The sequence below is a fragment of the Sinocyclocheilus rhinocerous genome, unplaced genomic scaffold, assembly GCF_001515625.1.
Source record: "Sinocyclocheilus rhinocerous isolate Xijiao unplaced genomic scaffold, SAMN03320098_v1.1 scaffold178, whole genome shotgun sequence".
NCBI classification, from domain to species: domain Eukaryota; kingdom Metazoa; phylum Chordata; class Actinopteri; order Cypriniformes; family Cyprinidae; genus Sinocyclocheilus; species Sinocyclocheilus rhinocerous.
This window is the reverse complement of record NW_015653463.1, coordinates 531,126-552,806: the sequence shown is the minus strand read 5'-3', so window position 1 is coordinate 552,806 and position 21,681 is coordinate 531,126. Positions and strand designations below refer to the sequence as shown.

Sequence of the window (21,681 nt, the reverse complement as noted above, 5' to 3'; positions counted from 1 at the left end):
TCCCTCCGACAACAAAGCGTTGTTGTCGGAGGGAATTCCCCTGGGCAGGGTTACGTCACGTATAGTGGTGACGATGGATGCATCACTACATGGATGGGGAGCTCTGTGCCAGGGGAGCTCTGTAAGAGGGGAGTGGTCAGCGGCATTAAGACAGCATCACAAATTGTTTAGAGTTGCAGGCTGTTTGTCAGGCACTAGGACACTTTGCCCAGCGTTTGCGGGGCAAACTTGTTAATCAGAACAGACAACACGACAGTGGTGACATATATAAACAAACAAGGGGGTACTCGCTCTCTTCCACTGTTGCAGCTGGCGCGGAAGCTCCTGATGTGGAGCAGCAAACATTTAGCGTCACTCAGGGCAGTGCACGTCCCGGGCCATCTGAATACTGTCCAGGGGCGGTCCGCAGGTCAGGGAGTGGCGCTTGCACCCGTGAATAGTGGCACGGATCTGGAATCCACCGAAGTGGATCTTTTTGCGTCTGCAGAGAACACTTACTGACCACTGTTTTTCTCGATCACAGACAGGAGCACCCCACTAGCTGTGGACGGTCTGTCGCATGTATGGCCCAGGACCCTGCTGTATTCGTTTCCGCCGGTGGATCTGATACAGCCCACTCTAGATCGGGTGCGTCAGGAGGGTCTGTCACCGATTCTGGTGGTACCTTGCTGGCCAGCGAAGACGTGGTACGTGGGATCATGGCGTTGCTGTCGGGGACACCGTGGTGTCTTCCCCTGTGGAAGGATCTGCTGTCACAGGCAGGGGGGAAAATTCTGCATCCTCATCTGGGCTTTGGTCTCTGTGGGTTTACCTGCTGAGAGGGAGAATCTGATGGCAGCGGGGCTCCCTATCAATGTGGTGACCACAATTCAGAGTGCTAGAGCGCTGTCGACAAGAGGGCTTTATGCGATGAAGTGGCGCATGTTTGAAGATTGGTGTAGGCGGAAATCTTTATCACCATATCAGTGCCCGATTGCAGGGATTTTGACTTTTCTGCAGGAATTGTTGGAAGGTGGTCGCTCCCATTCCACGCTGAAAGTTTATCTGGCGACCATCTCAGCCTATCATGAGGGCATAAATGGTGCTGCGCCAAGCACGCACCCGCTTGCCGTTCGGTTCCTTAAAGGGGCATGATGTCTGAGGCCCGTTACATAGTCAATGGTGCCGTCATGGGACCTGGTGCTGGTTCTGGAGGCCAGGTGTGAACCTACTTTTGAGCCATTAGAGTCCTTAGATCTGAGGATGCTATCTTATAAAACGGCTCTGCTGCTGGCGCTGGCGTCGGCGAAACGTGTGGGCGATCTGCATGCACTGTCGGTGCATCCCACATGCATACAGTTTGCACTGGATGGGTCGAGAGTGGTGTTGCGCCCGAATGCGGCGTATACACCTAAAGTTTTGTCAAGAGCATATAGTGTGCTCTCATTTGAGCTGCCCGCTCTGTCAAGCCTCTCTGTTGACTTTGAGGAAGACAGGAAGCTTCAAGCTTTGTGTCCTGTGTGGGCTCTACGCAGGTACGTGGAGCAAACGCGGGCTGCATGCTCTTCTGATCAGCTGTTTGTATGTTTTGCCAACCCGATTCGGGGGAAGCCACTGTCTAAGCAGCGCCTCTCGCATCGGATTGTGGAGGCGATTTCTATTGCATACAAGAGCAGAGGTTTGACCCTGCCTACAGGGGTGTGTGCGCACTCAACAAGGGGCATGGCGATGTCATGGGCATTATTTAGAGAAGTGTCTGTGGAGGATATTTGTGCGGCTTTGTGTTGTACCTCGTTTCCCTCCTTCTGGGAACAGTAGTTATATGCATAACTCAATGTTTCTAGTATGCCTAGTAAGACCTTGATTAGATGCTTCAGGTGTGTTTGATTGGGGTTGGAGCTGAACTCAGCAGGACACTGGCCCTCCAGGAGCATGATTGGACAACCCTGTTGTAATCTATCTGGCAGGCAGATTCAGGCCCTGACCAATATCAAATTCCATTCAACCATGATGCGTTTTGTAAGTGGATGCTGTCAAATTAAAAAAAAAAAAAAAAACTGAAAAAGGACAGTGAAAATAAGCTTACACAGACCTATCTGTAGCTATGGCCCTCTTAAAGAAACTGGCAAGCAATTAAAGGGAGCAGGGCCTGTATTTATCAAGCCACTGAGAATTACTCCGAACACTGCTAAGAATTGACTAGAGTAAAAATATTCTTGGCTCAAAGCTGCATTAAAAGTTAAGTTATCAAGCATCTCAGTCGTAATTTAAGTGAAGTGCAGGACTAAATCTTAACTGTCAGTCTTAGAAATGATTCATGACACTTTGATGTGCCACAAATGGGATTTTGGATGATGACACAGGCATGGACCAATCACTGAATAGATTTCCTTAAGAATATTCTCAAATAAATTCACATTGAATGGTGAAATTCCTAAGAGGAGGTTACATTCAACACACAATTGACAGTAAAGAATTTTCAAAAGAATGCATTATGATATACACATTGGAAATGAAAGAAACACGTTTTCCACCATGTCTTGATTACAAATTTTAAACCAGTGTGCTGTTGACTGACCTGAAAAGTGTCACAACCTTCAATTCTGCTGAAAATGCATTGCTGCGTAAAGTTAGTGGTGATATGACGTCCCTCACCAAGTCACTGACAAAGATGATGCCTGCTCTGTCCAAACAATAGCATTTGATTAACTGCTCGTCGTCAAATGTTTCAAGAACATTCTTCCTCTCCTGAAAGATTTGCGCATGTCTCTGTCTCCTCAGTGCCATCACAAGCCCCTACAGGCAACTCCTAACCCCTTGAGAGACCTCTCGAGCTGTCTTAAATAACTGGGAGAGTAAGAGCTTTAAGTAACTTGATACTCTGAAGTTAATTCTTAGCAGTGTTCTTCTGAGTAAGTCTCAGAGGCTTAATAAATATGGGCCCTGGTCCAACCCTGATCAATCACACCTGTCTGTAATAATCAAGTGCTTCTGAAGATCTTAATATGCTGGTTCCAGTGTGTTTGATCAGGGCCACTTTCCTACAGAGGTCCTACCCTGATCAAATTCACCTGTGTGTAACTTTCGTGTAATCCTGAAGACCTTGATGGATTCTGATATTCTCAGACTGGTTTTCAGCCCTCATTCATATGTGGAAATAAATCTGATATGAATTGGATATGTGCATTTGCATCTGCCATGTAAACAGCCAGTGCCAGTTGTATGTCTTTAAAAAAGCAACGGTGGCAAATGACGTCAACTCAGGCGGGTGCTTTTCCAGGCAATGTTGTAAAGTCCACGGTTTTCCAGCGAAACTGGGCTACTTTTACACTCTAGCTGCGGGTTGTTTTGTAGTCCGCGGGTTAAAGCGAGTGGACCCCCGATGGAGGGCACCACAGAAAAATGTGATTGGGCTGGTTTTGTTTCGCAGGCCTGGCAACCCTGTTTCTGGGTCAGTACGCCTACTTTGGGTTGTTTCATAAGGTGTTGTAAGTGTAAGGTGCAAATGCAGATAATGGTTATGGGTCTATTTTAAAAGATGATGTAAGCTGGTTGTTAAACTTTGGATATAGTTAACAATCAGAAGTGGGCATGCAGCCCTAGACACTACTGATGTCTGATCCAGTGCTTCCCAAACCTTTCCTGGGTGTCCAATTCTGTTCCTGCAGGGCCATATTATATATAGTTTAGCTTTAACCCTGATCAAACTCATCCAAACCAGCTAATCAAGGTCTTCAGGATTACTACAAAGTTACAGGCTGGTGTGCTGGAGAAGCTTGGAGCTACACTCTGCAGAAAAGTGGAAAATTATGTGATTAGATTAGAACACAAATTATGTTGGGGCCTGAGAATTGAAGAGGTGGCTACTGAAGAACTATTCAACCACTTACAGTTTTCTAATGCATTGTTTTTTTGTTTTTTTCATGAACTTAAAAATACCAACAGCCAAAGTTCATTCCCAATTTACACAACATTCATGTTTAATTTCAGTTTGATGGAAAAGTACTTGTTAACATAAGGCAGATGTCAGCTGCAGTGGAGGGAAAGAAGTGCACGGTCTGATTGTAATCAAATCTACGCATTAAAAATATGATTCTAAACAAGAAATATCACTTTGGACCTTGTTTGATGAGGCCCCAGAAAGTGCTGCATTCATTAAATATTCCAAAAGAATTAAAACCAGCTGCAGCAACATGTCATACTATGACAAGTAATTCTATGCGAGCTTTTCCATTTTAACATTCAAATATACAAGATAAATGTAACATTCTTCTGAACCATTCAAGGTGAATGGAAAAGCTAAATAAGCCTACGATATGATTGTATTTACAACAATGTGATATCTTTTGGTGGACTGTGTTTTGGTATCAAACATTCAGTGAGATGTTCCTTTAAATGCAAATAAAGGTACAGCTAATTATGACAAATTCTTGTCACTAAAAGTAATGAAGTGAGGCCTGTAACATGCTCTGTGAGTTTTAGTTCACTGGGTCCAGTAAACGTATGCATCAGTTGTCCATGAGCTTGGCGTGTGTGCTTTGATAGCCGTGTTTTTGCCCTGGTTGGGGGTTTGTAGATGGATGTCATGTGTAAAAGCCTGACACGGTTTTCGTAGCACTCTTGTTTTCTAGAGCAGGGGTTTCATGTGTTGCTGTGCCACTGGATTGTTGCTGGGTTTTAACAGCAGAGTCATGAGATTCAGGTGGCAGAAGGATGGAAATGTTGGGAGCAGGCTTGGGCTGCTTGGTCTCTGAGCTTGGCTGTGAGGTTTTGCCGCTACTCGCACCATGCTCTGAAACGCCTCTGGGTTTTCTGGCTGGAAAATCAACTTGATCTGAAAGGAAAAAAATACACTGAGTAAACAAACAAAAGGACACACTGGATTGTGACAAGTATGTCCTGAGCTACTTCAGCAATTTTATCTGATAGTGTTTCCATTTCTGATGAATAACAGGTTTCCAACATCTCTCGAACAAAGAATTTGCGTGACTTCTTTCTATTCTTGCTAGTTCTTTGTGATTACTGGATAAGGATTTTTTCTTTCAGATTCATTTACTGTAATGAAGACAATTTTTGTACTAACCAATTCACTGAAAAGAAAGTTTTAGTTTACACAAGAGTAATATCTAGACAATTAAATATTTTAGATCAGGGGTCGGCAACCTACAGTATGGCACGCAGAGGAATAATCACTAGCTATGTTTCCATCACCCTGTTTTAAATAATAAATAAATAAATAATCTTTCAGTTAGCAGACGCTTTTATCCAAAGCGACTTACACATGAGGACAATGGAAGCAATCAAAATCAACAAAAGAGCAATGATATGCAAGTGCTATAGCAAGTCTCAGTTTGTTTAACGCAGTACACGTAGCAAGTTTTTTTTTATTATATAATAAAAAATTTTTAAAAAATAGATAGATAGAATACAAAAAAAAGAATAGAGCAAGCTAGTGTTAGTTTTTTTTTTTTTTTTTAAAGAAAACAAGCAGTTAGAAAATGAATAGAGTGCAAGTCTAAAAGGGGCACTTTTTTTATGCTTTAATGCGTGTTTTAAAAAGTGTTTTAATGCGCATTTTGAAGTATTACATCAGAAACGAGTGATGGAAACGCTAAATTTTGGAGAAAAAAAATCCCTTAATTCGCAAAAAAGTTTTTACGTTTGCACGGGTTGTTTTTTAATCTTGTGCGAAAAAGGGTTGATGCGAATAATGGGAGATGGAAACGAACATTTGCCGAATAAATTCCTCCATGCGCATCAAATAAGTCATGTGACTTTGCGCGATGGGACGGCAAAACCTGACTAACCAGCGGAACGATCTTGTTGCACAGCATCTGAACTGTTATGATCATTCTGAAATAACCGAGTAAAGTCTGTCGTCAAAGTATTTCTGTACAACTGCCGACTTTGAATTTTACACGATTTTGAATGGAAACCCCGCTACTGGCACGCAAGCAATAGGGAAAACTGCATACTGACATACATTGAGGTAATCATTCTGTTAGGAGCTACGTATAAACACTATTAAGTGTGAGAATTAACTTGCGCTAGTCTACAGATGCTGCACAAACGAGGCAATTTAGATCGATGCCTCAGCGGTCTAACAGAGCTCGTCAATGTCAGAATAAGTGAGATGGCCAATCAAATCAAAGTAGGCGGAGTTTACTGTTCACAGAAGCATAGCACAAATTCCAGCGGGAAGCCAAGGTTTAACGTCGAAAGAAAGCGAGGAAAGATGGAAGTAGCAAATCATTTAATATTAGTCTACAAACAATGAAGCTGAGTTTAGCTGCTTCAAAAACAGCGATTTTATCCCCTCATTGCTGAGAAATAATGTAGTGATTCAGTATCGATTAATAAAAGTCGCGGGGCAGCACTGACAACAGGTTTCTGTGCTCCTGAATGTTTCTGTGTTTGCGCAGCGTGATCGGTGTATGCGAGTGGTGTGTGTGTGCACATCAATTAAAGCAGCGCATTAATATAGAACGGTCATTAAAGTTAACGTTTTAATGCATAATTGGCCTTGTCACACATGCAGTGGTGTTCAGTAGGGTCACATTGTAAATCTGTTATTCAAAGTCTAATTTAAACATTAAAATGAAGAAACGTTTGAAAAGTTTTAAAAACTTTACGAAAAAATGCTTCAGAAACTTTGTATAATGAAATGTAGATCTTCATGTGAACATTTAAAAATGCTTATGAACTATATAAATACATCATGCATTTAAGGAGGGGGGGGGCACTTCATGCCCAAAACGTTGCCGACCTGTTTTAGATCATAACTAGAAAAAATGTACAACTACTTTTCCAGGAACAATAGCAAGTATAAAATGTACTGATATTCTCGAGTTTTTCCACGAAGACTGTGGGAACCCTAATAAATCAGAAATGACTATCCATTTTCAACAGACTTTTTTTTTTTTACATACATTAAATAATGAACTGTATATGTTCCAATATTTCACCATCAATATCTGCATTTAATGCAACTTGCCTGATGCACTCTTCTCTGGTGAGCACGTCTTCTTGCCAAGAGACTGGGTGAAAGGACAAGGCAAAACTTTTGCTGGAGTGTAAGTGTTCAAAGGAGCCTTCTTTGTGGGCACAGCTGAGGGTCGGCAAACAGAAAGCGGTTAAGACAAATGTACAGTAAACCACACACATTATACAGTGGCAGTCAGTGTCTGTACCTGGGGAGGATGCAGATATTTCCAGTACTGGATCATGGGATATGGCTATGGAGGCGAGGAAGTCATCCACTTGTTTGAGAGACAGGGAATTATGGAGGGTCTCCAAGGGACAGATTGAAGGAACCATGGAGTACAACTCAAAACCTTCAATGAAATATACCAGAATATCAGAATCAAGACCATAAAACACATCTTCAGCTAGAATAGTCATTTAGCATGAACTCTAACTTAAGATCTTGGACACATGGCGTTCCATTTCCTCTGAAAGTGACAAGCAACAACACCGTCAAACATGAGTTTGAGGTCTGCAGGATGGAGGCAGATGGGTCACACAAAGAACAGCTCACAATACCTTCAATCTACCAAAAACACCACTTGGCCAAGATGAATTTATGAAGCGGAAATGATAATCGACCTACCTTGTATACTTTTTTTTTTTTTTTCATTTCTCAGATGAAACTAGTGAAACAACATGATTATGATTTGATATATTCACATCATGCAATTTGGCACAAGATGTCTGAATATAAATCTTCAGGAATCGTTCTAATAAAAGCAATAAGCAATGAGAGGCCATGCATTACAGTGATTATTCCACTGTAACACACAGTCTCTCATGGTTTATCGTATGAATACACACCAGCAACAGTTATATAATATAAAAAGACACCAACAGTCATAAATGGTTACATTTATCAAAATAACCAAGTTCATTAGCCTAACCCTGTTAACGGTTGCCAAGCAGCAGTTCATTTACATAATGTGCAATGCACTTTGGGTATTAGAAAAGCGCATAATAAATAAAAATTATTATTATTATTTTTATGATAAGTGTGGATTTACTAGCATTTTACTGTGGACTGACATTTAGATTATTTCTACTTATATTTAAATGCTGTCCTACTTAACACCCAGATTGATTTGCTAAGGTTGTTAAAAAACAACACCTATTAACAATAAAAGAAGAGGCATCTTAAGAAGTAAAAATCTTAAGAAGACCTAATCACAACAATATAAGCCAACATACTGTATACTAGGCAATGTTCAAATTAATAGGTTTGGTGATTTACTTAGAATAGGTCTTAAATGTGAAGACTGTCTCGGCAATTATTTCAAAAAATTAAAATATAAATGAGCATTTACTTGTTACTTTTCCTTCTGCGAATGCAAGGAATAAACCAAAAACATACAATGCTCAGAGGATAGTTTCCTTGTGGATACATAAAGTTAAAAATGAAATTTTTCTTTTTAATTTAATAGGAGAGATCATAGTGGACTTGGAGTTTGGTAAGGGTCGAAATGGGGTATAAAGACTAGATCTAAATACTTACTAAACAAGTTTGGGAAGCAGAGGCAACATAAAATAACAAACACTAATTAGACAGGATAGAAGGAGTATATTAAGCATGATTAGCACTTACCACTGAACATACTGGAAAACACTGACCCATTTAGAAAAGCAGATTAAAGGAAAAAAACAAAACAAACAAACAATAAAAATGATATGCTAAAAATGGGCAATTTTCTAAACTTCCAAAAACATCATCTTAGATCTTACCCACCTAGAAAACACTATGTTATAAATATTCAGGGATACAATTGTTTTAAATAATGCTTTATATTACAGCTATTCATTGATTTCCTCTTTAATGCATGTGACCCTGTCAGATCAAAGTTTCGTGCATACTATAGAATTTGGTACTGAAAATACAGAAAACACGGGAAAAGCTAAAATATGCAGATAAATAAACAGGTTAAAATGAAAAGTGTTATATTAAATACATATCCTTTAAAGGCAGAGTAAGTGATTTTTCAAAAACGCTTTAAAAACTGATTCGGGCCGAATCGCAAAACAAACTTGTAGCCAATCAGCAATAAGGGGCGTGTCTACTCGTGATGTGGAGGAGAGCGCGTTCAGTGCATGGGACGGCCATTAGCCGAGCCGAGCGACAGAAAGATAGAGATGGCGGATAAAAAACAAAAGAGGAAAACGTCTGCGGAACGATAAGGCAAGAAGTAGGACCCGTGTAAATATCGGATCAGCTTTCCAGCGCTGGAGAGAACTCAAGGAGCGGAGGCCTGCGATCGGACGCCGAGGTTGCTTTGTTTCTTCTCAATAGGTGAGTAACACCGTGTCTACAACAGCTAAAGTCTGACTACACTGGACGCGATCAAGCGACCATTGAAAACCATTTGAAATGTGTGTCAGCACGTCACAAATAGAACCCGGCAGCAGTTTTCTGTAGGGGATTTGTTGCGCCGCGCCGCTCACGTCCGTAGACACAGTGTAACATTGGTTTTGCTTTGTTTCACAGAACTAATCGATGCCTGGGTTGCATACATATATGTGGGGCGGAGCTATCAGAATAGGGGCAAGACCCTTTTGGGGTAGGGGCGTGTTTGTTTTGGTGATTTCAAATATAAACATTGGCTACCAGAAATCCCTTACTCTGCCTTTAAATAGGCCTAAGAGCAGCAAATGCTGATCACCTGATAATTCAACATATTTCATCAGTATCTAAGAACTAGCTCATTCAGCCACAAATAAACAAGCAAATATTAGGTAACAACAAAATATGCCAAATTCCCTTTTTAACAGATGATGGAACAAAATCTATGAAATCCATCTAAAGAGACCACCGTGCAGAGAAGACATAAACTGTTGGTTCCTGGTGTGTTGAATGGGTATTTTTAGTCCTCTAAAATTAATAACTGTCACATTCCCTGTTCTGCGGTTGATGGAGGAACTCTATATCCAGAAGAACAGATCATAAAAAAACTTAAAAACTGAATGTGAGGGGAAGACATGGGAATTAACAAAAGCAAACATACCATTGGTTGGGTGTCGCGCAAATGAGATAGAAAATCTTTTTACAGCAGAACCACGCGTAGCCTCTGAGAAAGAGAAAAACAGGTACCTGAAATGTATAACAGCTAACAGAAAGAGGGTTAAAGAAGGGCTAAAGAAGGCAAGAGTCATGCAGGAAAGACGCAGAGGAAAAGCAGAGGAGTGCTTGTGTTAAGTGTTCGGACAGCCATAGGGATAGTGATATAAAAAAATAAAAAAAATCAAACAAACAAAAACGTTCCGCTTTTCAATATGAAACCTCTTCTTTCCGTTCAAGATTAAGTATTAACCCTAGAATGCATAATGGGGGTTAAATTGACACGATAGAGCTAGTCAGCAGAAGACTGCAGCTCGCCTAATTGGCCACAGGTGGCACATAAGAAAGATTACATTTTGTATCACTATGCCAAGTCTTCGTAAACGGCTTCAAAATCAACTGTAGACACTTCATATTGAATTTTAACTCACCATAGTGTTTTTGTCATATTTTTTTGTCAGTATTAGCATACTACTATGACTACTACTACTAATAATAAACAGAATTAATTTACACTCCATTGATTAAAGTTTGGTTTTTCATATTTCACATCAGTCAATAGTTTGGAGTACATGTTGAAGGAATAGGCACGTTCAAACGTGTGACTGGTAATGGTCTCAGGCCATTAAACGGTGTAAAATGTCAAAAGGCAGAAAGGTGGAAATCTTTGTGCAAGATGTTTAGGTAAACAATGGCACGTATGGTCACCCTAGGTAAACAGCATTACGTTAAATCCTCAGTTTTATGGCAGGGCCCTTCTCTGAACGCCACGGCGAAAGGTTGGTTACGCTGCCAATGGATCTTGCATTAACACACACAAATACCCAGAGCCATTCAATAAAGACCCCAGTTCACCCATCGTGACTCTCTAGGTTCAGCACGGTAATGCACTGGCCATGCAACAGCGCTTGCTGAAACAAAACCTGCATACTTTCTTACACCAAATGGACAAAATGGATATAAATGAATGGAAACTTGATTCAGGGGTCAGCTGACATTAGCTAGGTTTCCATCACCCTGTTTTAATGCGCATTTTGAAGTATCGCATGAGAGACGAGTGATAGAAACGCCAAATTTCGAATAAAAATCACCTTAATTCGCAAAAAAGTTTTTACGCTCGCTTGTGGTGGTTTTTGACTTGTGCGAAAAAGGGTTGATGTGAATAATTGGGGATGGAAATGCATCTTGCGAATAAATTCCTCCAAGCGCTGTGGGATGGCAAAACCTGACTAACCAGCGGACCGATCTCATTCCACAGCATCTGAAATGTTGTTATGGTCATTCGGAAATGCACGAGCAATGTCTGTCATCGAAGTATTTCTGTATAATTGCCTCCCAGAAATGTCTAACACGACTGCGTTCCCAAACAGCGGCATCCACCTCCGAAAGCAGTGACCGCATTCATTGTGTTTCGTCTGCTCGCTCTGAGGCGCAAGTCATTTATTATATATGAAAATTATTATATTCTCCTACTTTCTTAGTGATTTATAGTGCCAGTTTATCAGGAAGTGACGATTTTGTTCTCTTTGACTCGTTGGATGGAAACGGTGCTTGTTCGCAAACGTTTTATGCGATATTCCAGTTTTGGGCATAAGTTAAATTCGCATCTTTGGATGGAAACCCGGCTATTGGCGCACAGACTAGTGATCACTGTACACACCTGATCATTGTGTATAATCAGATTATTAACAAAAGGAACTGTATCGTTTTTTTTTAGGCATTATAGACAACAGCTTATTATTTTATTCAATGTGGGTTCAATTCCCAGGGAACACACATACTGGTAAAAAATGTATAGCTTGAATGCACTGTAAGTCGCTTTGGATGAATTTAATCTTATTATTATCATACCTGATTTTTCATGAAACATACACTATATGTACAGATCATAGCATACATTTCTTTCAAAAGCATATGAGGTGCAGAATCCAAAAAAATATCCTGAGGTTGTTGTATTGTAGATTTTGCAGCATAAATACATCGCTCAGGGCAGATGGGCAAAACAACAAAAAGATGACTTATTTCAATGCAACCAGTTGAGAATGACCCGAGCTCCGGCGCTTCACACTGAAAACACAGATAAGACTCCAGGATTCCTTAAAAACAGGGACGGGGATTCACCATTAGAAGGTGTGTGTGCGTGTTTGCACATACCATCTAAGAAGCCAGAGGAGGTCAGCTTTTTACGGTGTGCGTGAGCGTAATCTTGTAGGTTAGGTGCACTGGAGGAGCCACCCAGCACCATGGTGCTAAACAAGCCAGCGCAATGAGACCCTGATGGGAGTTAGAGAAGATACATACAGCAATCGGGTGCTCCAAGAGACACACCGCGCAATGCATGCAGCATGCTTTTCTAGAAGATTCTTGCCACAGAATGAGTAGTGCAGCCTCACTGAAAGCATCCCATAATGACAGTAATGTCTTTTGTCATGGCAACCTAGTAAGGTAAACTGATCTTCAGAGGTCCTCACTTTAAAAGTATAAATTAAAAAGCACTCAGCGACCAGTAGGACGCTACACTCTTAAAAATAAAGGTGCTTCAAACGGTTCTTCAAGCGATGCCATAGAAGAACCATTTTTGGTTCCACAAAGAACCATTCAGTATTAGGTTTTTTAAAGAACCATCTCTTTCTTGCGTTTTTGTAATTTGAAGAACCTTCTTTCGCCACAAAGAACCTTTTGTGAAACCGAAAGATTCTTCAGATGTTAAAGGTTCTTTAAGGAACCATTTAGACAAAAAGGTTCTTCTATGGCATCGTGAAGCACCTTTATTTTTAAGAGTGTAAGAGATCAGAGAATGTCTCCAAGTGTTTTTAACGTCACAGGACGGTGTTGTGAAGCAGTCGTTTTCCATTGCTATTGATTATAGTATAATATCGCTTGTTGGATTTGTGCTGGTCCAATGAAGTCTAAGCCTTTTCTGAGGAACTACATTGTTTGGTGGAAGAATACTGTTTTTATTAATATCATTACACTTTATTTGCTCTGTTTTATTTTGTGAAACCTTACTACGTATATGGAATAACCGTTTTATAAAAGCAATAAGCCCTGTGAAACCATGGTTTACAGTGAATTTATAACAGCTAAGGGGGTTTAAGGCACTTTAGCTGTTATAAATTCACAGTAAACCACGGCTTCACGGGGCTTATTGCATTAATTTACTACAACTGCTGTAATTATCATATACTGCATTCCAGAGGTGTCATATCAGTTACATTTTAACGAATGGTAGAATCAGTCTGAACCGAATCAAATCAATCTGTATTGCTGTGAATGACCAGAATGTATGGTAATTTTTAACAGCTGACAACAACAATAAAACTCGTAACCTTTATAGTATTTAAGCAAATTTTCACCACTCTGGTTTTAAATAGTAAAATATGAACAATTCTTTGATATCCACACATCACAAAGTAAAACTTAAGCAACACAAGCGCTTAATTGTTTGAAAGATCACAGTCAAAATTGTCACTAACAAAACATTCTTCAGTGTCACATTCTTTCTTGGTAACGGTGTCCATGCGCTACTTCTCCCCACCAAACAACATCCCAACTTTAGTTTGAAGTGTTTATGAGTATATAAGAGCACTTCCTAGATCCAGTAACTGGTCACCATATTTTAAGCACCTTTTGTCTTCATTACTTTTAAACTGTCCTCTTAAGCAACACAAGCGCTTAATTGTTTGAAAGATCACAGTCAAAATTGTCACTAACAAAACACATTCTTTCTTGGTAACGTGTCCATGCGCTACTTCTCCCCACCAAACAACATCCCAACTTTAGTTTGAAGTGTTTATGAGTATATAAGAGCACTTCCTAGATCCAGTAACTGGTCACCATATTTTAAGCACCTTTTGTCTTCATTACTTTTAAACTGTCCTGCAGCATGACAAATTAATGACTTTTTTTTCAGTGAATAAAAAAAAATACAATCAATTGCTATTATGAGCCATAAAAGAATAGAAATAGAATAAAATACATGTAGAGTAGGGCTGGGCGATAAATCACTAATGATGATTATCACAAGATAATTTTCCGCGACAAAACGGTAACAAGAGTTCGATAAATGTTCGATATAATTTTTATGCGAATAACTTGGTATTGTGTCAGAAATGTCGTATCGAATTTTATTATATTATTAATTTAGACTACTGTTTTTCACACAAATACCTAGAAACTATAGTTACATTTTCACTATGGTATTGAGGTGTGGTTTTTAACTGTGGTTATTATGATCTAAATGTATACTACTATGAAAGACCAATAGTTAATTGTAATAAAACTCAAACAGTGGGAATATTTTGATAATAAACATATACATCTGCATCCCAACTCAAGCTACAACTACTGTCAAATGTGCATTTTCTAAGAGACAAAAAAAACAAAAGTAGCATTATTAATATTATCAGGCAGCACAAACCTGTGTCTTGATTTGAAACAATATTACTAATTAGAACATGCAGAAACCAAGAAATTAATCTTTCTATGAAGATATTTATTATATCAAGGAACAATGACTGGAAAAGTGTAAAGAATTCAGAGACGTGAAGTGTTTGTCATGTTCTGACCTAACCACAATTAATGGTCAGGTTTCTACAACTTTCACTAGGGAGCAAGAATCTGCCTGTAAACTTGAAAGAAATAAAAAATATGACATTTATCGTGACAATTATAGATATCGACTGATATGATTTGGCCCATATCGCCCAGCCCTAATGTAGAGTGTAGCATGTCACACCGCAGGACATCCAATAGCATTTCATGTCACCTGTCCTTCTACTAATATGTATAATTACACAGCAAGGCAAAAGTATATGCTGCAAACCATGAGCGTTTGTGTATATAGGCCTACAAACACACAAAGGACATTACAAGCATATATGAGAGTCAGCACTGTATTAGTCAGCTGTGTGGCAAAAATCTTAGAGCAGTGTGTTTCAGAGTTAAGCTCACTGATAGAATTACACATTCAGTCCCAATTCAGACTCAAATTAATTGGTCATTAAGTTTGAAAGAATCAAGAGAGAGCAGCCACACCAACATCACACACAACAGAGATTAGAAATGGAACGGCAAAACATTATTTGGATACCGGTACAACCAGTATGTCAGAGCTCCTCCATAATAAACACCCAACAGCATTCAGGATATTATAACATGTGTCTGTTCAGTGGATAAATATGACATCTTACCTATTCCAGGTGTGAGCTTGTGATCCGGGTGCAGTCTGCTGGGTCTGCTGTGGCTGTTGTTCTCTGACAGAACCTGAAAGAGCACAGGCAGACAACAATAACCGCTTAACAAAACGTCAACCTGCCCAGTAGGCATATTCCAGATGTTAATAAGCAGCACTGTAAATGTGAGTTCACAGGTCTATACACCAAAAACAAAACAAAAACCCAGCATGAAGGAACAGAAATGGACCATGCGTTTAGCATTGCCACACAGACTCATTCCATATCAGAAACAGGAAATGAGATCAGGAATGCAGAAGGGTATGAGGACAAACATGGCAACAGTTTATAGAGTATAATCAAACAAATCATATTTCATATGCGTTCGCATTCATGTAAAACCCAACAGAGCAGGGAACAGTGTTGTTCATTTCAGTTCCATGCAAAACCAAACGAAACATCAAAATTATGAAATCTACATTGGGGGGGAAAAAGAGAGGACAATAAACAGAAAAAAGAGCTCTCTTGCTTTACCCGAGGCCTAGATCAATCTTGATTTTCTATAAACCCTGACAGCTCAAGTCACAGATTCAGACTAGCTCTCAACTAAAAGGATTGTCAATGAAGACCGTGGCAATAAAAATACACTTCGGCTGAGGATACATGGGGCAGCTTTGGGCAGTGCTGCCATCAACAGGCAACCAGGTGAGACACAGGGCCGACCTAAAGTGTCCAGATAGAAATTTGTTACCCATTCTCAATGGGAAAGTGCCCAAGCAACAGTGCTCAAAAAAAGCTGTCCGGCAAAATTGCTCAAAAAGTTGCCCCGTGTATCAATAGCCATAGGCACACATAAAATCTGTCTTTATGTCATACACTGCCATTCAAAAGTTTGGGATCAGTAAGACTTTTAAAGTTTTTTAATGGAGTCATCAAGGCTGCATTTATTTGATCAAAAATACAGAAAAAAACAGTAAGATTGTGAAATAATATTGCAATTTCTAATATTGGTTTCCTATTTTAATATGCTTTTTATGACGCTGAATTTTCATCAGCATCATTACTCCAGTCTTCAGTGGTGATGAACCTGTTGTGCTGATTAATATTTTTTTTTTTGGAACCTGTGATACTTTTTTCTTTGATTCTTTGATGAATAAAAAGTTCAAAAGAACAGCATTCAAAAGAGAAGTCTTTACTATCACTTTTTAATCAATTTAACACATCCTTGCTGAATAAAAGTATTAAATTTCTTAAAAAAATTAAAAAAAAATTAAAAAAAAGAAAGAAATAATTTACTGACCCCAAACTTTTGAATAATAGTGTATGTTGTGACACAAAATTTCTATTTTGAATAAACACGGTTCTTTTTAACTTTTTATTTATCAAAGAATCCTGAAAAAAGTATCACAGGTTCCAAAAAATATTAAATGTTTCCAACACTGATAATAAATCAGCATATTAGAATGATTTCTGAAGATCATGTGACACTGAAGACTGGAGTAATGATGCTGAAAATACAGCTTTGATCATAGAAATAAATTACATTTTAAAGTATATTAAAATAGAAAACTGTTATTTTAAATGACAATAATATTTCACAAAAGTACATTTTTTTCTGTATTTTTGATCAAATAGATACAGCCTTGATGAGCATAAGAAACTTCTTAAAAAGCATTAAAAATCTTACTGATCCCAAACTTTTGAATGTTAGTGCATATCAAAGCAACGTCAATCTATCTGAAAGATTTTGTTTACAAGATAACACACTTCACAAAAAGCATCTGAAATAACGATCAAGCATGTCTATGTCTGATGAACCGTACTGTATCTACAGTTACTCTCCAAAGACTCCAGTGTCAACTATGTTTTGTTTTCTTGTATAACAATGACATTCTTAAGTGTGCCTAAAGTGTCTTTGAGCCACTTTATTTAGTTGAAAACTGTGCCGCCATCTTCCACATGTGTGTGTTAAGTACTTGACCGAGGTTCCCACTTTGTTATACTGTTGTGTACAAATGACAGCAAAACTGACATGGAACAACCTGACCAAGCAATAATATGCTGCAAAACAAAGACACAAGCATAATTATAACATGTGGGTTATAATTATTGTAAAACATAAAAAGATAGTGATGCTCAATAAATGGGTAAACAACACCATATGTGTTTATACTCTTACTAAGAGCTTCCTAATGAACCGTAAAAACAAGAAATGAAGATCTGGCTGAGGACAGGGACCAATGAGAGCTAAAGCAGAGACAAACGTCTGTCCTGGAAGAGATGAGTGACAAGCAAAAATCCACCCGATACATACATGATATCAGTAACACATATCCCACCAGCAGCCCACAGGTCAAATCAAGTTTTTGTCATTATTGAAATGGCGCAGGATGCAAAGGACAGCTAATGGCACAGCAGATGAATGAAAAGAGTTGAGTTACCAGGCTAAACATGGATAAAGACAGCAGATTGGTGAAGAGAGAACAATAAAATACGGAAAAGTTATCATGAGATTTTTAGTTTATGGTCTGAAAAAGCAGCAAAGGCTAAAAGTATCTTTTCTCATAACAAAAATGCATACGAACCGATATTTATTTTCGATATGGTATGACATTCAGGTTACATTTAATCAGTCTCATAAATAAGAATAATGATAATAATAACATTAGTATGCATAAATAAAGCAGAATTTGAAGTCAACCTGAAATGGCATTCGCAACCCATTTTACTTTCTTAAAATGATGTATTTCTGAGGACATTCAATGAGGGAAAAAAAAGTGTGGGGCAAGACTGGAGTTTATCCGTCAGGAATTAACTGCATGTTGAAACATAGCTGTTCAAAACCAGTGCATTTTGGAGGACTACCCCCTTCCTGAAAAACCAAATGCAGAAAACATGCTTCAGATACACAAAAATTCACTTTGGAGAGCATGTTACAATTGTAAAAGTTCATTCTCATGTTCTATTACTGCTGTGATTTTTACGTACACTAATACTAAAAGTGATTATTTATTAACAATTAACTTTTGGCAAGAATCCCCTGATACGAAAAGTGTACCACCTACAACAATATCCAAAAACAAAGACTAATCTATTCAGCTGGGTGGCCAATGTGATTTTTTTTTTTGGAGTAAAATACACTGATGAATAATACACAGTAAGGTAGAAAAAAAATGCACTTTTTTTGCAAATCTTTATTTCGTGTTGACTTTAAAGCAAAACTGAGAAACCACTGGTGTGTAAAAACAAAGACTGTGTATTCGGTGTTGTGACGTTAATGGATATTTGTGTCAAAATGTAGTACTACTCGCAGTCGATGGAGATAAGTTAGTTTTCATATGTTTAGAACAAAAACATGGTTTATATGGACACGCAGAGAAAATACGTCTTCTTCAAAGACACTGTTATAGACCAAAACTGGTAAAAACGAACTGAAACGCTGATATTCCAGAACACAAACCAGTGCATTAAATATCAACAAAACACATGATGAATGAGGTAATAGTGCTCTCTTTTAATTCATCTGCTTATTAGGTGTCCTTGCTGACCGCCGCCAAGATCTTGAGTGTGAATGAACAATACGTTAGTGGTTGGTGTGAAGAATGAATTAAATTGGTAAAAACCTGTTGCCATGAGCCAAAAATACTGGATGTGAAAGCCAGTGATTTGGGGGAGACTGGGGAGGAAGTTATTTGGTCCCCTGATCTGCGTCTTCGACGCCCAGTACCCACACCACAGGTGTAATGAATCCAGGTACCTATAGAGTCAGGGCTAGACACACTCAGGGGGCTCTCTTCCTGGAAGTGAGACAGGGGGCAGAAACAGCACAGTCATGCAACGTTAACAACAGTCCGGCGTCGAGTCCACCAACATTCACTACCAAGGAATTTGGCTCAACAGAAGACAAACACAGCTAAGAGTGCTCATACTTTGCCAGCAGGCGTCTTGAGAAAGTCTTTCTGCAATGGGGACTAAAAAAAGAAAACAAATAAGAGACGGTGGCAGTTTTCAAAATAATACACATTTGTGGTGAGAGAAGCTTTGAATTGAAATATGAAAGACATGCAAAGTAATATATACACGCTACAAGGCTGCTAGCCGGCCCGAGTTGAATGAAAACTGAATGCTTGAAACAATATCGCATGATATTAATATTTTATAATTTTCATGTCACACTGTACAATAACACCGTCAAGTCATAATACACTCTCAGAAAAAAAGGTACAAAAGTTGTCACTGGGGTGGTAACTTTTCAAAAGGTACACTTTTATACCTTTTAGGTACTAATATGGACTCTTTAGGTACAAAGGTGTGCCTTTTGAAAAGTTACCACCCCAGTGACAACTTTTGTACCTTTTGTTCTGAGAGTGTATGATAACAACATGACAGTGGGTGCATGCAATTTTCAATTTTGGTGAACAAATCCTGTTATTTAAATTTTTTTTTTTTTTTATTATCTTCTTTTGTGTTCCACAGAAGAAAAAAATGTACAGGTTTGAAACGACATGAAACAGAATGATGACAGAATTTTCATTTTTGGGTTAACTAGCTTTTACTTAACTCTGCTCAACCAATAAATTGCATTGTAAAACTCAATTTTGATCAAATCTATCACTTTTCAACTTTTCTTTGTATCTCATTACATAAAGGCATGATCCATGGCTAGGTGTGCATGAAATGACTCTAATCCACACCATCTGAAGCTAAGCAGAGTACAGCGGGAGAATTACATTTATTTGAATGATTCTGAAAGAAGGATCTGCATTCGTGCAGCGTCTCTCTACTAGCTGTGCATTTAATTACTTCAAATCCAGTCATGTTACCACTTTGCTGCGAGAAATATAATGGTGCTCCTGAATGCTGCTGTGTGCGCGAGCGACCGTCTGTATGCGTGTGCTTCATTGAACTTATGCATTAATTTAGAACAGAACTACTTGTGCATTAGAGTGATTTAACGCACACATCTCAGCCAATCAGAATAGAGTATTCAGACAGACCATGGTAAAATGATAGCTATAAATAATTTTCTCATTATTACAGAAGCATGTGCTTTGATTATTTGGTTATTTAGTGTAATAAATCACAGATGGGAAGATAGATTAGTAGGAAAAATGTAGTAGAAACATACAGTTGATGAAATTTCATTTGGGCTAAACTAATAAACGTGCTGAATTAAAGCAATGCTCTGTCTAACTATGAGTGATACGGAGCTAGAAAAAAATATGAAAGTTAGGGTAAGTCTACGTTTGATGACAAAATCACTGTTATTATATTTTAAACTATGTAGTACTACAGTTGTATAGTTGTAGACCCAGAACAACAACATGGTATTTTGCTCCCATTTTGAGAAAATGTAGGTACTTTAAAATTACATACATTAAAAAAAAACTAAATACAGAAACATCAAACTGATCACTAAAAACAAAATTCAAATGGACAGAAACTGAAATTGAAAAGAAGGCTTTGGCACGTTAAAAGTTAAGGACATATAAAAGCATATTCACATGAAGAGAGAAAATTGCAAGCACTTGTTCACATCCCTACATAATGTGAATGCCACAGCAACGTAAAAGATGTTTTTAAAAAAAATATATGATTCTAGCTATGCACAGCACATTCACTACCAGCAAAAAGTTTGGAAACACTGCATTTCTTTGTTTTTAACAACCTTTTAAATTTAAAAGCTTATACTTGAATGCTTGAAATCTGTTTTTTATACAAACAGATTTGGTCATATGAATTTCTGTCAATTTACAGTTAGTTATTAGTTGTTTACATTAGTTAATATGAACTAACAATTAACAATAGTTTTATAGAATTCATATTAATGTCAATTTTAACTAATACATTTTTAAAATCAAAAGTTGTATCTGTTTAACATTAGTTAATGCACTATGAACAAAAAAAAAACAGTTAACACCTGCATTTATTATAAACTAACTACTATAAAAAAGTATATGGCTCATTGTTAGTTCATGTTAACCAATGTTAACAACTGAAACGTTACTGCAAAGCGTAACTGAATTTCTTAAATCAATTAAATCTATTAAAGTCATATTCTAATTGGTATTATTTACAATAGTCTGGCATACATGGTAACTGAGTCTGTGCAGCATCTCTCTAATGAAGCCAATTCATTCATTCAAAAAACTCTCTCTCTCTGTATGTTTGTATGTATATATATATATATTGCATGTCGCTTTAAATGCTAATGAGCTCTGCTGACCCCGCCCCTTTCTTCCGTGGGGTGAGGAGCTGTTCTCATGAGACTGTTTACAGTGTTGCCAGATTGGGCGGTTTTGAATTTGATTGTGTGGGTAAAAATTGGCTTGGGCGGGTGGACAAAATTTGGGCTGGTTTGGGGTCAGTTTGGCGGTTTTCAAACATATAAATTGCATAGGCTAATTGTTTAACAAACAAGCCCAAGTATGCATGTACTGCATCCAATCAGTC

At 38.3% G+C, this 21,681-nt stretch overlaps 1 protein-coding gene across 1 annotated transcript in view; it reads right to left on the bottom strand.

Moving 5' to 3' along the window:
• Positions 1 to 4,336: 4,336 nt before the first annotated feature.
• ppip5k2 (diphosphoinositol pentakisphosphate kinase 2) overlaps positions 4,337 to 21,681 on the bottom strand; it is a 48,993-nt gene continuing 31,648 nt past the window's right edge. Inside the window, exons 26-34 of the mRNA XM_016522048.1 lie at positions 19,158 to 19,199; positions 18,852 to 19,025; positions 15,247 to 15,319; positions 12,209 to 12,328; positions 10,002 to 10,064; positions 8,591 to 8,611; positions 7,170 to 7,313; positions 6,974 to 7,087; positions 4,337 to 4,813 (exon numbers count right to left, since the gene is read on the bottom strand). Of these exons, the coding sequence (XP_016377534.1) occupies positions 4,563 to 4,813; positions 6,974 to 7,087; positions 7,170 to 7,313; positions 8,591 to 8,611; positions 10,002 to 10,064; positions 12,209 to 12,328; positions 15,247 to 15,319; positions 18,852 to 19,025; positions 19,158 to 19,199 (1,002 nt within the window). The 3' untranslated portion in view covers positions 4,337 to 4,562. The remainder of the gene's footprint in view (positions 4,814 to 6,973; positions 7,088 to 7,169; positions 7,314 to 8,590; positions 8,612 to 10,001; positions 10,065 to 12,208; positions 12,329 to 15,246; positions 15,320 to 18,851; positions 19,026 to 19,157; positions 19,200 to 21,681) is intronic.